The 17632-nt window shown below is 46.9% G+C and overlaps 1 protein-coding gene across 2 annotated transcripts in view; it reads left to right on the top strand.

Moving 5' to 3' along the window:
• The window catches only part of KCNQ4 (potassium voltage-gated channel subfamily Q member 4), a 90390-nt gene that overhangs the window by 50551 nt on the left and 22207 nt on the right, over window positions 1-17632 (top strand). For both annotated transcript variants that reach the window (XM_088672249.1, XM_035121190.3), the window contains exons 2-7: window positions 3839-3929; window positions 8001-8127; window positions 10097-10272; window positions 11926-12051; window positions 14338-14448; window positions 14651-14746. In XM_088672249.1, coding sequence (XP_088528375.1) covers window positions 3839-3929; window positions 8001-8127; window positions 10097-10272; window positions 11926-12051; window positions 14338-14448; window positions 14651-14746 — 727 coding nt within the window. The remainder of the gene's footprint in view (window positions 1-3838; window positions 3930-8000; window positions 8128-10096; window positions 10273-11925; window positions 12052-14337; window positions 14449-14650; window positions 14747-17632) is intronic.

Here is a 17632-nt window from a genome sequence, read left to right as displayed (position 1 = left end):
GAAAAGAAAAGACTTGTAGTACTCCCGCTGGACTGTTTGTGCATGGCTGATGAGCAGTTTGGTCTGTGAGTCTACTGCCGACTTGCCATAAGGACTAGAAGCTTGAAGCTGAAGCATGGCAGAGAACTGATGGAGAAACTGACCAAGGAGGGGTTGATAACAGAGAGCTTTGAGCTTAATGGGGGAATTCTGAATAGATGAAAGACTGCAGGTCTCTCTAAGGGCAAATCTGGCATGATTCAGAAAGACATGCATGGGGAATACGGTAGTTGCCACAGTCCATGGAGTGCTGGCTTTATTCACAGCTGTGACCTCAGGGGCCATGACTGACCCCCCCCCAAAAAAACACACACATTCCTGGCCATGCCAGTTATTAGTACGATAATGGGATTCTGAGCCCCTTGTCACCAGACAAGTGCTTCCTTTCACCAGTCCCCAGAGAATGGCTACAAAGTGTGTGTCCCCCCCCACTTTTCTTTTTATAAGTGATTAAATATTTAAAATTCTGGCTCAACTCTGATAGTGCTCAGAATATTACAAGCTGTGTGCGTCTCTTGTTCTGCTTGTTTGAGATCAGCATTTTCCCTGGTTGCTGTTTGGGAAAGAAAGACAATGTGTAAAAATGGTTTTGTTGCTTCCCCTTGGGTAGCTGGGAAATGGACCAACCAGAAGGGTTTGGCTCCCTGTGGCTGAATTGAGTGGGGAGGGGCCACTCAGGCTCAGGAACCAAAAGCGGTCCCCAAGACCTCTCTGCCTGGCCCTCAGGACCCTCCTCTTTAATGTCACATATGCTGGTAGCTTATGCCACACTCTGTAGCGATGAATTCCACCTGGGTTGTGTGTTGTGTGAATAAGCATTTCCTTTTGTCTGTCCTGAGCTTGCTGGCAGTGGGTTTTCCCTGAGCAAACCTAGAGCTTTAGCCTTCTGAACAAGGAAGTTACAATGCCGCTAACAATGTCTGCATAATGTAGTAAGTTCATTCGCAAGGATACAGCATTTTCTTCTAGTTAAATAGGTGAAGCTCTCGTTCATTTATTTTTTTTATTTTTCAAAGGGGCAAAGTCGTGCAAGCAAGGAAGAGGCAAGCAAACTTTACAGCATGCAGTACTTCACCTTAATAAATGAGAGCTCAATTATGGGCATTTGAAGATATTTCATTCGCTTGCTCTTTTCCCTCTTACGCATGGGAAAGAGCAATGAGCTCTGGTGCCAGCCTCCACAACTGCTGGAATTCCTACTGAGACACTGACTAGTTTTGGAGATTTTACCATGCATTGCTCCCAGACTTCTAACCTATCTTTGTAGGCTAGATACTTAGGAATGTAGGAAGCTGCCTGAGTCAGACTGTTGGTCCACCCAGCTCAATATTATCTACACTGACTGGCAGCAGCTCTCTAGTGTTTCAGTTGGGGCTCTTTCCCAACCCCACTGAGAGGTGCCAAAAATCAAACCTGGAACCTTCTTGTATGCAAAGCTCTTCCACTAAGCTATTGCTCACTGCCCCCACCCCCCAAAAAATCCTTTAAAAAAATCTGTGAGGTTGTTTGTTGGATGCAACAGAGATTTCTGCTGGTCATTAGGTAATTGTCTCTCTTCTCTTGGACCTGGTTTGCACAGAAAGGGAGGGGAAGTGATGAAGTTCTGAGGTGGTAGAGTGCTGGGGGCTGGGCAAGGATCGCATATTAGAACACTTCCCTGGCTATAGTTAAACATCCCTGCACTTAGAAAGCTAGCCCAGAAGGTGGTGTGGGCTAAAACGTCTCCCCGCTGATGTGCTAACCTTCTACTTGCAGGGAGATTTTACTCTTGCAGGGAGGTCGCTCCAACGTGGCGCCTCCCGCTGACAGAAGAAAACTTTTCAAGCTTGCAAATTCAAGTCTCCATCACCTTCATTTCTCTTAAGGAAGCTGAGAGGCTTCAAATTCAATAAGCTAAGATAGGATTGGCATTTGGGGTGCATGTGTGGCTAGGAGGTTCAATGGCTCATCCCCCAGATTTTGCAACAAAAACGTATTGTGCCTCTAGCTCTGGTTTCTGAGACTTCCCAGGCTCCGTCAGCTGCTCCATGCTGCCACCTATCGGCCATGCCTCCCACCTGCAGCTTGGTCAGATGCACTGGTGGCAAGTTCTTGAGGGTTCTCTAAAACTGAATTGTTGGTGCCTGAGGTGGAAACTTCAGCTGTCTTCCATGGGCTGTGACCCAGCGAGAAGTCCTTCCGAGGAGAGGGTTGCTGAGAATGCAGGGTTTTAGATTCCACTTCCAAGTTTCCACCTCGTCTGTGTTGGATCAGACTCCAAGCCTGGCTGGACCAAGAGATGGCCAAGCGCTAAACATACTCTCCCGCTCTCAAACACGGCAGCTCCAGTGTGAGTTATGTCCACCCCCCTTTGAGCATGGCCTGCCTTGGGGCTCCACTGCTCCCTGGTGAGCCTGTGCCCTCCTTTTCCAAAGAAAGGATAGGCTAAATTGAATAGGCTAAAAGAAGGCCTTCCTGGTTCCCTCTGCCCAGTGGCGCGTGTTCTGGGGGCATGATGCGCTGCCTGTGGGCGCGCGAGCGGGTACACGGTGCATGTCCGGGGGGTCCACCTTGATGGCACTCTACCACAATAGTGGTACCAGGGGCGGTCCACTCCCTCCGCACTCCCATTCCTCCACCAGTGCCTCTGCCACCTGACCCTTTTAATTGTAGGCATTGGGTAAGGAACCTGAGCTACGATCCCTCTCCATAGGCCGGTCCAAAGAGGGCCTCACACTTGCTCTGTGGTGTTTGGCTGTGTGGTGTAGTGGTTAGACTACAACCTGTGGAGGGGGAAAGCGAGGGTTCAAACAACCCTCTCCATCATGAAGCTCCCTCTGCCCGCCCTACCTCACAGGGGTGCTAAGAAGAGGATAAAGTGGGGAGGCGGAGAGCCAGGTACACCACTCTCATATCCTTGGAGGAAAGCCAAGGCATAAATGTAGTCCTAAATGCACACTTTTAAAAAAATATATAACATTTATATATTATGGTTGTATCTAATCTATCTATCTATCTATTTTTTTAAAAAACCACATCCTTTTAGAAATCCCAAAGTGGTTTACAGTGGTGGATTAAAAATATATCAGCACAATAAAACAATATTGATAAAACAGAGCAAACCAGTAAAATATAATAAAAACGGTACATTTAGAGGGTTTTTTTTTGAGAAAATTTTTTAAAAAAACCCAGCCCAGGAGATTTTTTTAAAAAAATATTATTTCATATGATTTATACACTTGATTGTAAAAAACAACAACCCCCAAAGCTATTTACAAAAAGAAAAGACGAGAAAATCGAGAAAAAATTGCAACCTTAACTTAAAACATACAAAAGTTAAAATACCAAAACAGATTAAAATTACATCAACTTTCTAAATCTGTGTTGAAACAGTGAAGAAAGTCTTTGCCAAATAAACACTGCCGCATTTCTTTCCCTGTCCATAGAGTTATTTGATCTTGTATCTTATTTTCTTATAGTACGTACGTACAGGATGTGTTGTGGGATCTGCTGACTGGTTCAGTGAGTTGATTTAGACTGAACATTCTGACAGTAGCAGCTGTTTGACGGTGGAACTGCCTACCTTGGAAGGTGGTGGATTCTCCTTCCTTGGAGGTTTTTAAACAGAGGTTGGGTGGCCATCTGTCAGGATGCTTTAGCTGCGATTCCTGCATTGCAGGGGGTTGGACTAGAGGACCCTCGGGGGTCCCTTCCAGCTCTCCAGTTCTATGATTTTATGAAAGAGAAAGAAAACCATGTCAGAGGTATGTACAATTGCCAGCCCGGGCTAATCTGTGTTCCCCTCCTCTTGTTGTTCCAGATTTCTCCTGGTCTTCAGCTGTCTGGTCCTGTCTGTGTTTTCAACCATCCCAGAGCATCACAAATTCGCCAACCAGTGTCTCTTCATCCTGGTAAGGGGGGCTCCTCTGGCCCCCTCCTCATCTGTCTTGCTCTCCTGTCTGCCCATCTTAAGTCTGTTCTTCATTCTTGCAAATCCCTTCTCCTTGCCCTTGGTCTTGCAATCCTTTTCTCTTCAGGAGGCTTTGCTACAGGGCCAGCTCCAAGTTTGTAAGTAAGTAAGGGACTTAGGGACCCCCATTCCCTTCCCTCCAAGAGGGTGGTAGCGGCTCCTCCCCACCATTCTCTGTTTGCTTGCCCCAGGAAAGGAACCAGGGGTTGGCATCATTCCTCACCTTCCAAAGGCCATGGCTCAGTAGGGCAGGCGTTCTAAGCCCTGGAAGGCTCTTTTCCTTGCTGCTGCTGCTGCTGCTCCTTCTCCTCCACTCTCAGCAAACAAGCAGTGGAAGGAATGAGGAGGTGGGGAGGAGCAGGTGCCAAGGAGATCCAGGGTGGTGTAGTGGTTAGAGTACCAGATTACGACCTGGGAGACCAAGGTTCAAATCCCTGCTTAGCCAAGAAGCTCACTGGTGTCACCTTCAGCTCCTTGCATGGGATGTAAATCCAAGAAGCAAATATATAAATGAGGCCGCCCCTCTCCATTCCACCTACAGCAGCTGGCTGGCCTAATAACTGAACCTTGATTCCACCCTGGCGACTAGAACAGTATCTTCTGCTTCCCCTGAGGCCACAGACCAGTTTAGGAGGGGGCTGGGACAGGCTGTGTAGCAATGGAGGCTGGTCGTTTAGGGCAGCTGGGGAGCACTATCCCCCTCCCCAACCTCAGCTTACATCCACTTTCCTGCCTCCTGCCTTGCAACCATTGCAGGTGGCGGCAGCAGTGGCTGTCAGATTCCTCCTCCTGGGTCTCAGTGTTGCCCTTGCAGAACTCAGCAGCAGGGAGCAGCAGGAGGATGGAGACAATTGCCTGGCACTGCCTCTGGCGCCACCTGCTGTTGGCCTCCTTGCCTTCCACCCCAGTGAGCACCAGCCACCATTGCTGTTTGCAAGTCTACCCTCCAACAGAGGGATACGACCAAAGGACTTGGAAGGACAGCCAGGGAGTGGCCTCTACTGCCCCCAACCTCTGCTAATAGAGGCAGCTGTCTCGCTTGGCCTAATGGTAGGGCCGGTACCTGTCAGATGCTTTGCTTGTGGGATTCCTGGAGGACTCTGGGTGCATAATGCTAGCTCAGCTGGATCTTATGGTGCAATTCGGTAGCAGGATTTGTCTTCTCATAGCCGGCAGTCTTGGTGGTGAACTTTATCCGTATGGAAAAGGCGGGTGAAAACTTGGGAAAGGGGGAAGGACGACCAAACCCAGGGGGAGGGGGTGGGCGAGAAGAATCTCTAAAAAAAGCAACTTTCCCCCAAACTGTCAGAAACGGCTGACGCTGGAATTCTCCCGACTGAGATGGAGACTAAATTAAGAAGGTCCGTGTGACTTTCCCTCTAGTAAGCAAAATAGGGGCTTGTTTGTGAAAAAGGAAAGAAAGGAAAGGGAGGCGACGAGGCAGGACAAAGCTGACATGGCGGGAAAACCTGCCCTTATTGACTTTCCTCCAAGGGTGCAGGAAAGGGATGCAAGTGGGCTGCTCATATGGGCTTCCTGGGCAAGGGTGCTGAAGCGCCACACTGGCTTTCCAGTCAGACCAGGAAAGACGGAGAGGCTTGTGAAGCTGCCATCTCTGAGGGAAGGGTTATAATTCATTGGCAGAGCATCTGCCTTCCATGCAGAAGGGCTCAGGTTCAATCCCTGGCATGTCCAGTCTGGCAATATCTTCCCCCAGCTAAAACCCTGGATTATGGTGCTGGAGGAGACTCTTGAGAGTCCCATGGACTGCAAGAAGATCAAACCTATCAATTCTTAAGGAAATCAGCCCCGAGTGCTCACTGGAAGGACAGATCGTGAAGCTGAGGCTCCAATACTTTGGCCACCTCATGAGAAGAGAAGAATCCTTGTAAAAGACCCTGATGTTGGGAAAGATTGAGGGCACTAGGAGAAGGGGATGACAGAGGATGAGATGGTTGGACAGTGTTCTCGAAGCTACGAACATGAGTTTGACCAAACTGCGGGAGGCAGTGCAAGACAGGAGTGCCTGGCGTGCTCTGGTCCATGGGGTCGCGAAGAGTCGGACACGACTAAACGACTAAACAACAACAAAACCCTGGAGAACTGCTGCCAGTCAGTGTGGACAGTACTGAGCTAGATGGAGCAATAGTCTGACTCAGTAGAAGGGATCTTCCTTTATCTGGAACCATGAGGGCTGGAATCTTACTTTAGCAAAAGGGAAGGGCCATAGCTCAGTGCCAGAGCCCCCGCTTTGTGCACAGAATGCCCCAGGTTCAGTCCCTGGTATATGCAGGTAGGGCTGGTAATGTTCCGCATCAGAAACCCTGGAGAGAGCTGCTGGCAGTCAGTGCAGACAATACGCTGGGTGGACCAAGGGTCTGGCTTGCTATAAGGCAGATTAGCTAAGTGTAAGGCAGATTCCTATGTCCCCGCTGCAGTGATTAACTTTACGGATAAAAGGTTGGGTTTCTTCAGTTATATGAGAAACCATGGTTCTATACCTCAGCTGTACATGGAAACGGCTGCCGCAATTCCTTGGCTTGAAACAAGGGTGTTCTGGAGCAGACGCCCCTGTAGCTCAGTGACAGCCTCTGCTTTGCAGGCATCACCAGGTGGGGATGGGAGAGACCTTTTTCCTCCTGGAGAGCAGCTGCCAGTCAGTGTTGACAATACTGAGCTAGATGGTCCAATAGTCCAACTCTGTATAAGGCAGCTTCCTGTGTTCCTATGAAAAGGCCAACCAGGCTGGTGCTCACAAGTGGCTTTGCAGCTGAAGTTCTCTGGGGGCTCTCATAATACGTCCCCCAAATATCTATTCAAAAGTGAATTCCCGGCATTGGTAAAAACCAACTTCCTCCACCTTCTCCAGAAGAGATCCTTTGCTTTCTGAGGTCTGGCCTTTGCTTGGGAGAGGGATCAATGATTTGCAATGAGGACATTTATATTTAGAAAGCAGGTCCCAATGCCACCCTGCCCTTTCCGGCTTCTAATTTCTGCTTGTGGGGTCCACGGGGGCCTGCCGAGATGGCCTGGTCACTGGGCTGCGGCGGAAAGTGCAGAGGGTGGGGGGAGAGAGGTCTCGTTCTGCATGGCTTGAACTGACATTTGGTAGTCGCATAAGGAAGAATCGCTCTGTTGGACTTCTGGTCTGATCCAAGCCCCACCTGGTCCAGTGTCCCATTTCAGGCAGCCTGTTAAGATGCCTCTGGGAATCTCATTATGCGGCAGCCTCTTCCTGTGGCTCATTCCCTGGGCCTGACATTCAGAGATTATGCTGAATGTCTCTTGAACATGGAGGCTCCATTTTAGTTGTCATGAGTAATCAAAGAGGTATTTATTTATTAGATTCCTTGCCCATCCTTTACTGTGAGGTCCCAGGTTAAAACAATAAAATATTAGATTACAAGGATAATACCAGGTTACAACCATGGTGACAAATTAAGGTTACAACAATGCAATATTGAATTATAACACGCAGCAGCCACAGTCATAAAACACATTATCACGAGTTTGTTAAAGTCTTCCAAATTAACAGCTGTCTCTTAATTTTTACGGCAGCAAATTTTGTAAGTTAACTGTGCATTATGAAAGATGGTTGCTTCGCTCTGGTTTTATTTTTCCTTTTTTAATAGGGGTTCAATAGCTGCCTTTAATATGTCTTTTGTGGGAGGAGGTGTAGCCTGTCTTATAGTACAGTTGTCCTGAAAGGTGAGGTGTAAATATTTTATTAAATATAGTATATGAGTGTGAAGAAGCATGTTCCTTTATTGATGTTAAACTTAGCCACATGTCTGTTTATTTGGGTGACTTTCAACACACACACACACACACACACACACACACACACACACACACGGGGGGGGGCAGGTTCTTACTATTACTGTTAATGGAGTGTGATTTCAAAAGTGTTTGGTAGCTTTCTCCTGCCTGGTTTCCCCCTCTCCGCCCCCCCCCCTCTCCAAAACCCCACACCTGATTATTATTTTTTCTGTTCCTCTCTCCTCCTTTGCAGGAATTTGTCATGATTGTGGTTTTTGGCATGGAATACATCATCAGGGTCTGGTCAGCCGGCTGCTGCTGCCGCTACAGAGGTTGGCAGGGACGCTTTCGATTTGCCCGGAAACCTTTCTGTGTCATAGGTACGCCTTTTGTTTTGCCCTATAGCAGCCAGGAGAGAAGGAGGAGTCACAGGAAGAGACATAGCAATGGGACAAGGTGTGCACAGGTGGACCACATCTTTGCACCGATTGTGTAAACCACACCCACCTGTTAGCCACCAGACATCAGGAGGAGCAGTCTAATATCTTTGATTTAAGCACTCAGATATGCACTACACTAAGATCAGGAGATAATTCTTTGCCTGCTGCCTTTCTCCGATCTTAGTGATGTGGCTGCATAGTGCTGAGATCAGATATAAGCCTGTACCTGCTGCTGTGGCATGAACTTTGAGCCAGGGGATGCCATCAGGTAATTGACAGATAGGTGGCCCCAATCTGCCCATCAAAAATGCTCCACAGAGGGTGAACCAGTTCTGGATGTGGCTCTCTCCCTGTATCTAATGCCCCTCTGATACAAGGCTAGCCAGCAGCATTGTTCTTGGGGTAGTGTGCATAGAACGGCAACATACAATTTAAAAAGACAATTTCATATTTTATTTTATTTTTTCAAAAACCCAACTTGCAACATAAAATTCTTTTTCTGGAAGAAAGGAGAATCAAAATAGACAATTCAAATGTGCGCATTGCAGCTCGTAAACAGTGGCTGAAAATGCTAAAGTTGTATATATTAAAAAAATAAAAAGGCAGGTTGTTAAAAGAGAATTAAAATGTTCTGAAAGGACAGCAAGGCAGGCACCAGATGTTCCTTTTTTAAGAGGGTGTCCCACGGCTCAGCTGCTACCACTGAAAAGCCCCTGAGTCTGCCGCTTCCCTTTGTGGGGGCACCTGGAAAAGGCCTCTGAAGATCTAGGGCTTACATCAGGTATATATAAGAGAATATGTTTTTTCAGGGATCTTGGTCTCAAGCTACTAAGGGCTCCAAAGCTTAATAGGACCCAGAAACAGTGAGATCCAAGATACAGGTGATCTTAAGCCATATAGACCTTATGCTCCCCTTTCACAGAAGGTTTTCAATACCTTCTTCATGATTTGAATAAAGACATCCAAGTTGTTTTACTGCAGTTCTTAAAGAGCTCTGGGTGGCCTTTATCTCAAGCCCTGCTTTGTCCTTTAGAGACCCACATTTTTCTTAATTTTTGCTGAGCTATCAAGTTCTCTTAACCAGGGGTGGCCTTGAATGCCACCTACTGGAAGTCCTGAGCACTGCGCACATTACATAGTCTTACTTGCTTTGCCACAGGAGCTCTGATGCAGCCCTTTGAAAAGAGAACTTTTAAGACAGTTCCGTTGCCCCAGTCTCGCAGCAGTGTCACTGCACAGCACGCCTTGCCCCAAGAGGTTATGTTATCTTCCTCCTTTCTAGTCTGCCTACAACTGAAGATGCTGTTTTTAAAACAAGCTTTTGATTCCATGGTTCAGTTTGAGTAATTGCTTTTGACCTTTGGCTGTTTGGGTTCTTGTTTATCGATGCAGCTTTTAGTTAGACAGTTATACTGGATTATTGTTATTGTTATGTCTGTTTTTTTAAATATTTTGCAAGGTGCTTTCAATTGCTCTTGCAGTTCAGTGGCAGAGCATCTTATTTGCATACAGAAGATACCTGGTTCAGTCCTCCACATCTCCAGGCAGAGCTGGGAGAGGCCTCTGGAGAGCCACTGCCAGTCAGTGTCAACAGTATGGAGCTAGATGGACCAGTGATCTGGCTCAAAATAAGGCGGCTTCCTATGCCCCAAGGACACATTTTTATACAGATAATTTAAAGACTTTTCATAGTTCAGGGATGTGTGCTTCCCTGTCGCCCCATTAGAACATAAACATCCTATGAATCTCTCTCTGTGTGCAATTTTGGCCCAGTTGCAAATCCTTGGTGGTGCTTCAGGTGACCAGCTTCTGTGCTTAGGCAGAGGGTTTTTCCTGAACACACAGGGGACCGGCCCACCCCTTGGGCCCTGGATCATGCTTGCTTTCCCCTTCTCTTCTTCTGTTCCAGATTTCATCGTCTGCATTGCTTCTCTGGCCGTCATCGCTGCTGGCACCCAGGGGAACATCTTTGCTACCTCGGCACTGCGCAGCATGCGCTTCCTACAGATCTTGCGCATGGTGCGCATGGACCGCCGCGGTGGCACCTGGAAGCTCCTGGGCTCGGTGGTTTATGCGCACAGCAAGGTGAGTTGGCAGCCTGAGGCAAAAGTAGAAGGTACAAAGCACGCTCTGGGGGGTGGGGGGCATGTTTGAGGTGGGGGAAGAAGGAGGCTCCGTTCCAGCACTGCAAAGACCTTCCAGCCTCTCATTTGTCTTCAAGAAGAGTATTACTGCCAGATTAGGCCAAAGGCCTATCCAGTCCATCACCGTCTTCTCACAGTAGCCATCCACATGCAGAGAGCAAACCCACAAGAAGCACCTGAATTCAACAGCACTCTCCCAACCGTGGTTGCCAGCAACTGGTATTCAGAGGCATCCTGCTTCCAATGCGGAAAGTGGTTTTAAATCCTTTTGAGGATGATGATAAGACTGAAAGAAAATTGAATCATCAACTTTTGGAAAATCAGGGGTTCTCAGCTAGAGGCAGATGGATAAACCTGTTTCCATTCTATGGCATTTTGCTGTTGCCTAAAGGTCTTTCCCATCTCAGGTTTTTCAGATTTTAAAAAACAGAAAGGGCAAAAAGTTCTACATTTAAATTGTATATATTCTGCATTGTACATGTATTCTTCTTCCCCTAAAATGCACATTTTTTGTATGGTTTCCAATGCATAAAATATATGCTCTCTTTCCTCCCTTTTAAGAAAATGTACATAGTACATCTTTTGTGTGCACATTTTTGGGGCATTGCAAAATCTGGAGAAGGGCATAATCTGAGTGATAGCTGCATTCTGCTCCACAAGAAATTTTGGCGACAGGAAACTGGGTCTGTCAGTTGCAGAGATTAAATTTCTTCTCCTTCTCTCCTCTCAACACATCTGCTTCCTCTCTGGGTAATCAATGATATAAAGCAGCAAAGCTCATACGAAGTTCCAGGAGACCACGTGGTCTCTTAATAAGATCAATATTTATTTGTTTTTGTTTTTTTGTTCACAATATTTCTCACCTGTCCTTCACTGTAAGATCCCAGGGCAAGTCACCAAAAATATAGTGCACAATTATAAAAACAGATAAAAATGTTGCAATTAGGAAAAAAAGTAAGATAATTCCAAATGGGACAGAACTAAATAGAGAGAACTGGCATGGACTATACCAGAGTGTCCTTCTCATCTTCTAGTGGGAATGATTATGTGTGGTCTCCAAGCCAGCTAGCCAACCCTTCCATTAGAACCCCTCTATTAGAAACTCAAGCAGGACATTCCACTCACCATCTGCCCAGTTTTCAGTTTTCCTTTTTAAGTGACATTCAACTTTCTGTGGACACTTAGTATGCTCAGTCATCATTAGGCTGGTTTGGGGTGTGGGTGTGTCTCTTTGGGAGGCTGTTTTTCTTAAAACTGTACTTCTACAAAGCCCAAGATTCCCCTAAGCATGCTGCTATCTCCTTGTGTGGATTTCAGAGCCCCCCAGAGAAATGTTGAATGACTCCAGAGAATCACCAGTCATGTTGCGGCTTTTGTAGTTTAGGAAGGTCTTTCTTTCTTGGTACTTTTGAGTATGTTCATACCTTAGTAGAAGAGCCCCCGAATCTTGAACTCTGTCCCATGACTTAGGTTTCTGTGTCCTATTCCTTTGGTTTGCTAGCTAGCTTTTTATGTCTTCAGCTAGAACTGCTTTGCTCCAAGTTCCTTTTCAGGTTACTTGCTGATGTTCGTGTGTGTGTGTGTGTGTGTGCAGGAGCTGATCACAGCTTGGTACATCGGTTTCCTGGTCCTCATCTTTGCCTCCTTCCTCGTCTACCTGGCAGAGAAAGATACCAACAAAGATTTTCTCACCTATGCAGACTCACTCTGGTGGGGTACGGTAAGTTAGACATCTTTTTGATCTGGCCTGCTCTTTCGTCTTGGGATGGGCAGGGAGGGAGAAGAAGTTAAGTTTGTTGGGGGATGTTCAACTGACCTGTTGAGAGCAAACTGGGTGCTTAGAAGATGTGGAGGACCAGGCAATGCTCTCCCTCCACTGTCAGAGACAGTATGCTAGGAATTGCTGGAATCACAAGTGGGGAGAGTGTTGTTGTGCTCAGCTCCTGTTTGTGGGTTTCCCATAGGCATCTGGTTGGCCACTGTGAGAGCAGGATGCTGGATTAGAGGGGCCATTGGTCTGGTCCAGAAAGGTCCATTTTATGTTCTTAAAATGCAGGGGGTGGGTATGACTGAGTGCAGAGAATATCCTCCATAGTCTAGGGAGGGGGAAGAAATTGACTTCAATTTGCCATTTAATGTGAAGCTGCTTCATTCGTGCTTCCCATAACAAAGCGAATTGCAACCATCCTTTGAAATTCACACTTCTTTGAATTTTGTAATGCCCTTCTCCAACCAAAGACATGGGTGCAAAAATGCATATATTAAGGGAAAGTGTGCATAAAAATATACATGAATGTAGCAAAATGCTGAGCTTGCCCTTTTACATGTACTGTTCAATGCTCATCCTTGCACTTACAAGGAACCCATCATATAGTGCGGTAGTACTTAATTTCTGAGACTCCTTTCATGTTAATATCAGGCAGGTGTCCTTGTATTTTTTTTTTTAAGCCTGCTAGAAGCACTTTAATTTAGGCAAGCCTACCCAGATGTGTACTTTTATTATTATGAATATTTTATGCTATTTATGAAAGCAGCTTAGAGCTTTTTTTAGTTTAAGCAGTATATAAATCTTGTTAATTTTTTTAAAAAACTATGTTAAGGAAAACTGCTGGCAAAATCTGTGCATTAGGCAAAGCTGCATACAAAAATGTATGTATTCGAAATTAGATAGATAGATAGATAGATAGATAGATAGAGTGAGGACTTTGCTAAAAAGAAAAACATACTGATGAGGAAATAAGAACATAAAAGAGCCCTACAGGAGTTTCCTGCAGCCAATCAGAAGCCACCTTTGGTTTTTGAACATTTTGGAAGTCAAACGGACTTCTGGAATGGATTCCGTTCGACTTCCAAGGTACAACTGTGTTTGATAAAGACCAGAGGGGTCCAACATCTTTTTCTAAGAATGGCCAACCAGATACCCCAATGGAAAACCTGCAAGGAGGGCCTGAAAGCAACAGCCGCAACTCTCCCCATGTGAGCTTCCAGCAACTGGCGTTGGGAGGCATAACACCCTCCAGCACAGAAAGTAGTGTACTACTACTAGTGTATCGCCTACATGCTTAGTAGCCATTGATAGCCTTATCCTCCATGGAATTGTCTAATTCCCTTTTAAAGCCATCCAAGTTGGTGGACATCACAACCTCTTGTAGGAGCACATTCCATTGTCTTACTATGTAATGTGTGAAGAAGTGGTTTCTTTTTGCTTGTCCTGAATCTTCCAACATTCAGCTTACCGGTAATTGAATATTCCTGAGTTCTAGGAGAGAGAGAGAGAGAGAGAGAGAGAGAGAGAGAGAGAGAGAGAGAGAGAGAGATTTTCTCTTTTGCCACACCATGCCCCCTCCCCCTACACACCTTTTATTTAAAATGAAAAATTCAAAATGTTTGTAACCTTTCCTCATAGGGGAATTGCTCCATCCCCTTCTTCTGAATCTTGCCCAGCTCCAACTGGAGGTGAGGCAACCAGAAAAGGACACCATATTCCAAGTGTGGTGACTCCGTAGATGTTTGTGACGGCATTATGGTGCTGGACGTTTTATTTTCAGTTCGTTTTGTGATGAACTGAACTTAAGAAATGAAAGGTGTTGTGTACCTTAGCTTTACCCTCTGAACGTGTGAAGGAACCAGAAGTTGACGTGAATCGAGAGGATGCCAGCCTAGTCCTAGCCAGTCAACCTGACTGAGATAGCTCAGTCAGTAGAGAGTGAGACTCTTAATCTCAGGGTTGTGGGTTCGAGACCCATGTTGGGCAAAAGATTCCTGCATTGCAGGGGCTTGGACTAGATGACCCTCATGGTCCCTTCCAACTCTTTAATTCTATTCTATTCTATTCTATTCTATTCTATTCTATTCTATTCTATTCTCAAATGTTGTTGGGCTACATCTCCCACCAACCAGCATGGCCAATGTGAGGGCTGCTGTCTTGACAACCTTTGGAAGGTGCCAGATTGACTGAAGGGTGATGGCAAAGGATTTGTATTGATGTCTCCTCTTCTGCTTTCAGATCACACTCACCACCATTGGCTACGGGGACAAGACCCCACAGACATGGCTGGGGCGGGTGTTGGCAGCCTGCTTTGCCCTCCTGGGCATTTCCTTCTTTGCTCTACCTGCTGTAAGTAGGTGCCAATGAGACCTGGGGGAGAGGCTAACAGGGATGGCAGACTGGTGGGTAGGGGGAGGTGAGGAGACACCAAGGCCCTTGTCTAGCACAAGCAGATGGGCTGATGGGCTTTTCCCAAGCAGTTGGTGGGGCTCCTCCTCCGAAATTAGACCTTGACCTCTATTTTCCTGCTCCATTTCTCTTTTCCACACAGGGGATCCTGGGCTCGGGGTTTGCTCTCAAAGTTCAAGAGCAGCATCGGCAGAAACATTTTGAGAAGAGACGGACACCGGCGGCTAACTTGATCCAGGTGGATAGAAAGCAGATAGAGTTTGGCGTAAGGCCCTTCTCCAGCTCTGTGGGTGGGCTGTGATCCTGGGATTTCCCCCCACTTCTTTATTTGTGATAGCCAAATCCTTGCCCTTGTAATTGTGGAGGTACGCTTGGGAGGGTATGGACAACGCCTCATGGAATGGCTGGAATAACCCCCCCCAAAAAAGAAACCAGGTGTTACTTATTTAGAATCACAGAATGGTAGAGTTACAGGGATCCCCAAGATTCATCTAGTCCAGGCATCCCCAAACTGCGGCCCTCCAGATGTTTTGGCCTACAACTCCCATGATCCCTAGCTAACAGGACCAGTGGTCGGGGAAGATGGGAATTGTAGTCCAAAACATCTGGAGGGCCGAAGTTTGGGGATGCCTGATCTAGTCCAACCCTCTGCAATGCAGGAATCTCAAATAAACAATCCCCTTGAAACATTTTTACCCTGCTCTTTTAGGCTTATGGAAATCAGCTAAAAGGCATGGCACACGAGGAAGGAGGGATGGGTGGGAAGGAGGGGGGGGGGAAAGCAAGGCCGAGCAGCAGTTTCTTAAAGCAATATAGCTCCTCCCCAGGACAAACAATATGACAATGCATTATGCAAAATAAGAGAAAGTAAGCAAATTTGCATAGATCACAGTGTGGAGCTTTTCTTGGCACAAAAGGGGGGCACAGCTTAGTGGCAAAGCATCCCAGGCAACGGACCGTCAGTTGGGGAAAACGTCACTCTGCCTGCCTTGGAAAATTGATGACAGTGGGAACAAGGGCTCACACAGATTTCCTCTTGTCCCATTGCTTTCCACTGGGAAAACCCATGGTTTAGCACTGAATTGGAACAAACGGCAATTAGGTTTTCTGCAGATTGCCAAATTCAGTGGTAAACAGCAGGTTTTCCTGGGGAAAGCAGCAGGGCAAATGAAAAACCACTCCGACCCATGCCTAGAAAGCATGGAACAAGCCCTAAGTATCATTGCTAGTAGAGTAATGGTCAAGTGTGGGGGGGGGGTCCCAGTTCACAGTACAATGTTGTGCCTAAGGTCCCAGGTTCAGTCGCCACTCTCTCTGGATAAAAATATCTCATTAGGGCTCAGAAAGAAAGACTCCCTCTCTCTTCCTGAGATCTCAGAGAGCCACTGTCAGTTGAAAGAACAATGGAAGCCCTATTTAAGGAAAATGCAGCCCAGGCCCCCTTCTCTTGCCTAAATACAATAGCTGGGCATGTCATAGGAAAAGGTGGTGGGTGGGAATCCCTTCAGCTTTTCCCAGGACTCTGGTTTTCCTATGAGCTCGGCATGTTAACCCCATCAAAGCGGGATCCAAAGGGGAAAGAAGAACTGCTAAAGCTAGCCAAGAAACCTGCTCCAAGTCCTAGAGGTTTGGGTGTAGATGGCCTATCTCCCATGGTTACATATATTATTATTTTTCACATAAGAAGCAGCTTTTTACTTGAAACATAGAAACATTGGAGGCTTTAGCCTATTGGCCCATCTAGCTTAATATTGTCTACACTGACTGGCAGCAACTGCCCAACTCCCAACAGCCCTTGCAGCCAGCACAGCCTGTGGGGGGGATGATGGGATTTGGAGTCCAACAAGATCTGGCATGCCCCTGACTGGTTCCCCTGCACAATAATATCATTCATTAAATTTATATCCTGCCCTGCCTCCCCAAGAAGCCCAGTGTCGCAGTCTGGCCCTTTCCCTATTCATCCTTGTTCTATCTGTGACCTCCTTCTTGGCCCCCTTTCCCCTCCCCATGTTGCATGCTCACACCCAGTTCCGATTCAGTTTTTCTTTGGCTGTCCCTCCATCTGCCCTGCATTTCATAATATAGAACCTGCCATCGGGGCAAAGAACAAAAATCCGGATGTACTAGCTATGTGCCTAGATTGTTCCCCTCCCATTGTTGCTGGAAAGGCGATGCTTCTGACTCCTGCGTTATCTCTCTGGTTCAGAGGACTCTTGTGACAAAGGGGACCCCTCCTGCCCCCCCCCATCTCCTCCTGTCAGCTTTCCTGCTGCCCCACTGCTAAATGCAGCTCCATGTTGCCTTTCATTCACTGAAAGGCTGACAAGGAACAGCTGGAAATGGACAGTGAGCCAGACAAAAGGGGAACACACTCATTGTTTCAGCACACAAAGCAATCACAAGGACACAGCTCTCTGTCCCCTTTGCTCCCGAGAAGGGCTCCTCTCTCCTTCCCCACCTGATAACGCCGGCCAATTCAGAAGGCCTTGCTTTCTGGAGCAGATGGAAAATGATGATATGGCCGTCCACTTTCTTTCTTCCGCCCAACCCACAATAATTCCCTATAGAGCATTCCCCCACCCCAGAAATAAATAGGAAAAGATTTGGGAGAAACATCTCCGAATATTGAGCTGCTGTAATTTGAGGACTCCTGGGAGAAGATTATGGGCTCATCATCCTCTGGTTTAGGCCCCAGCCCTACTGCCTGCCCTGTCCCCCTGCCTCTGCCCCAAATCCTCTCTATGGGTTTGAGCGTCTCATACTCAAGGCATCTGATCAAATGAAAACGGATTAATACTGGAATGTGTGATGAGACAAAACACAGCCTCTCTGTTAGACTGAGAAGTACAGTGTCTAAACCCAGTTCACAAGAATGTGATGGTACAGGGAGATGTGACCAGCCCTACCGTTGTTGTGGAGCACAGAGCTGAATACACTGTGTGACTTGCCCCCCACCCACTAAGGTATGCAAAAAGTCCCAGGTTCAATCCCCGGCTTCTCCAGGTAGGGCTGGAGAACTTGCTGTGAATTCTGAGACAGTTCTGAACTAGATGGGCCAATAATCTGATACAGCGCAAGACAGCTTCCAATGTTTCTACATGGCCAGTTACCTGAAGGTGTGGTG

The sequence above is a fragment of the Zootoca vivipara genome, chromosome 6, assembly GCF_965207765.1.
Source record: "Zootoca vivipara chromosome 6, rZooViv2.hap1.1, whole genome shotgun sequence".
Classification (NCBI taxonomy): Eukaryota; Metazoa; Chordata; class Lepidosauria; order Squamata; family Lacertidae; genus Zootoca; species Zootoca vivipara.
The sequence above is the reverse complement of the archived record's forward strand: the minus strand, read 5'-3'. Positions and strand labels throughout refer to the sequence as shown.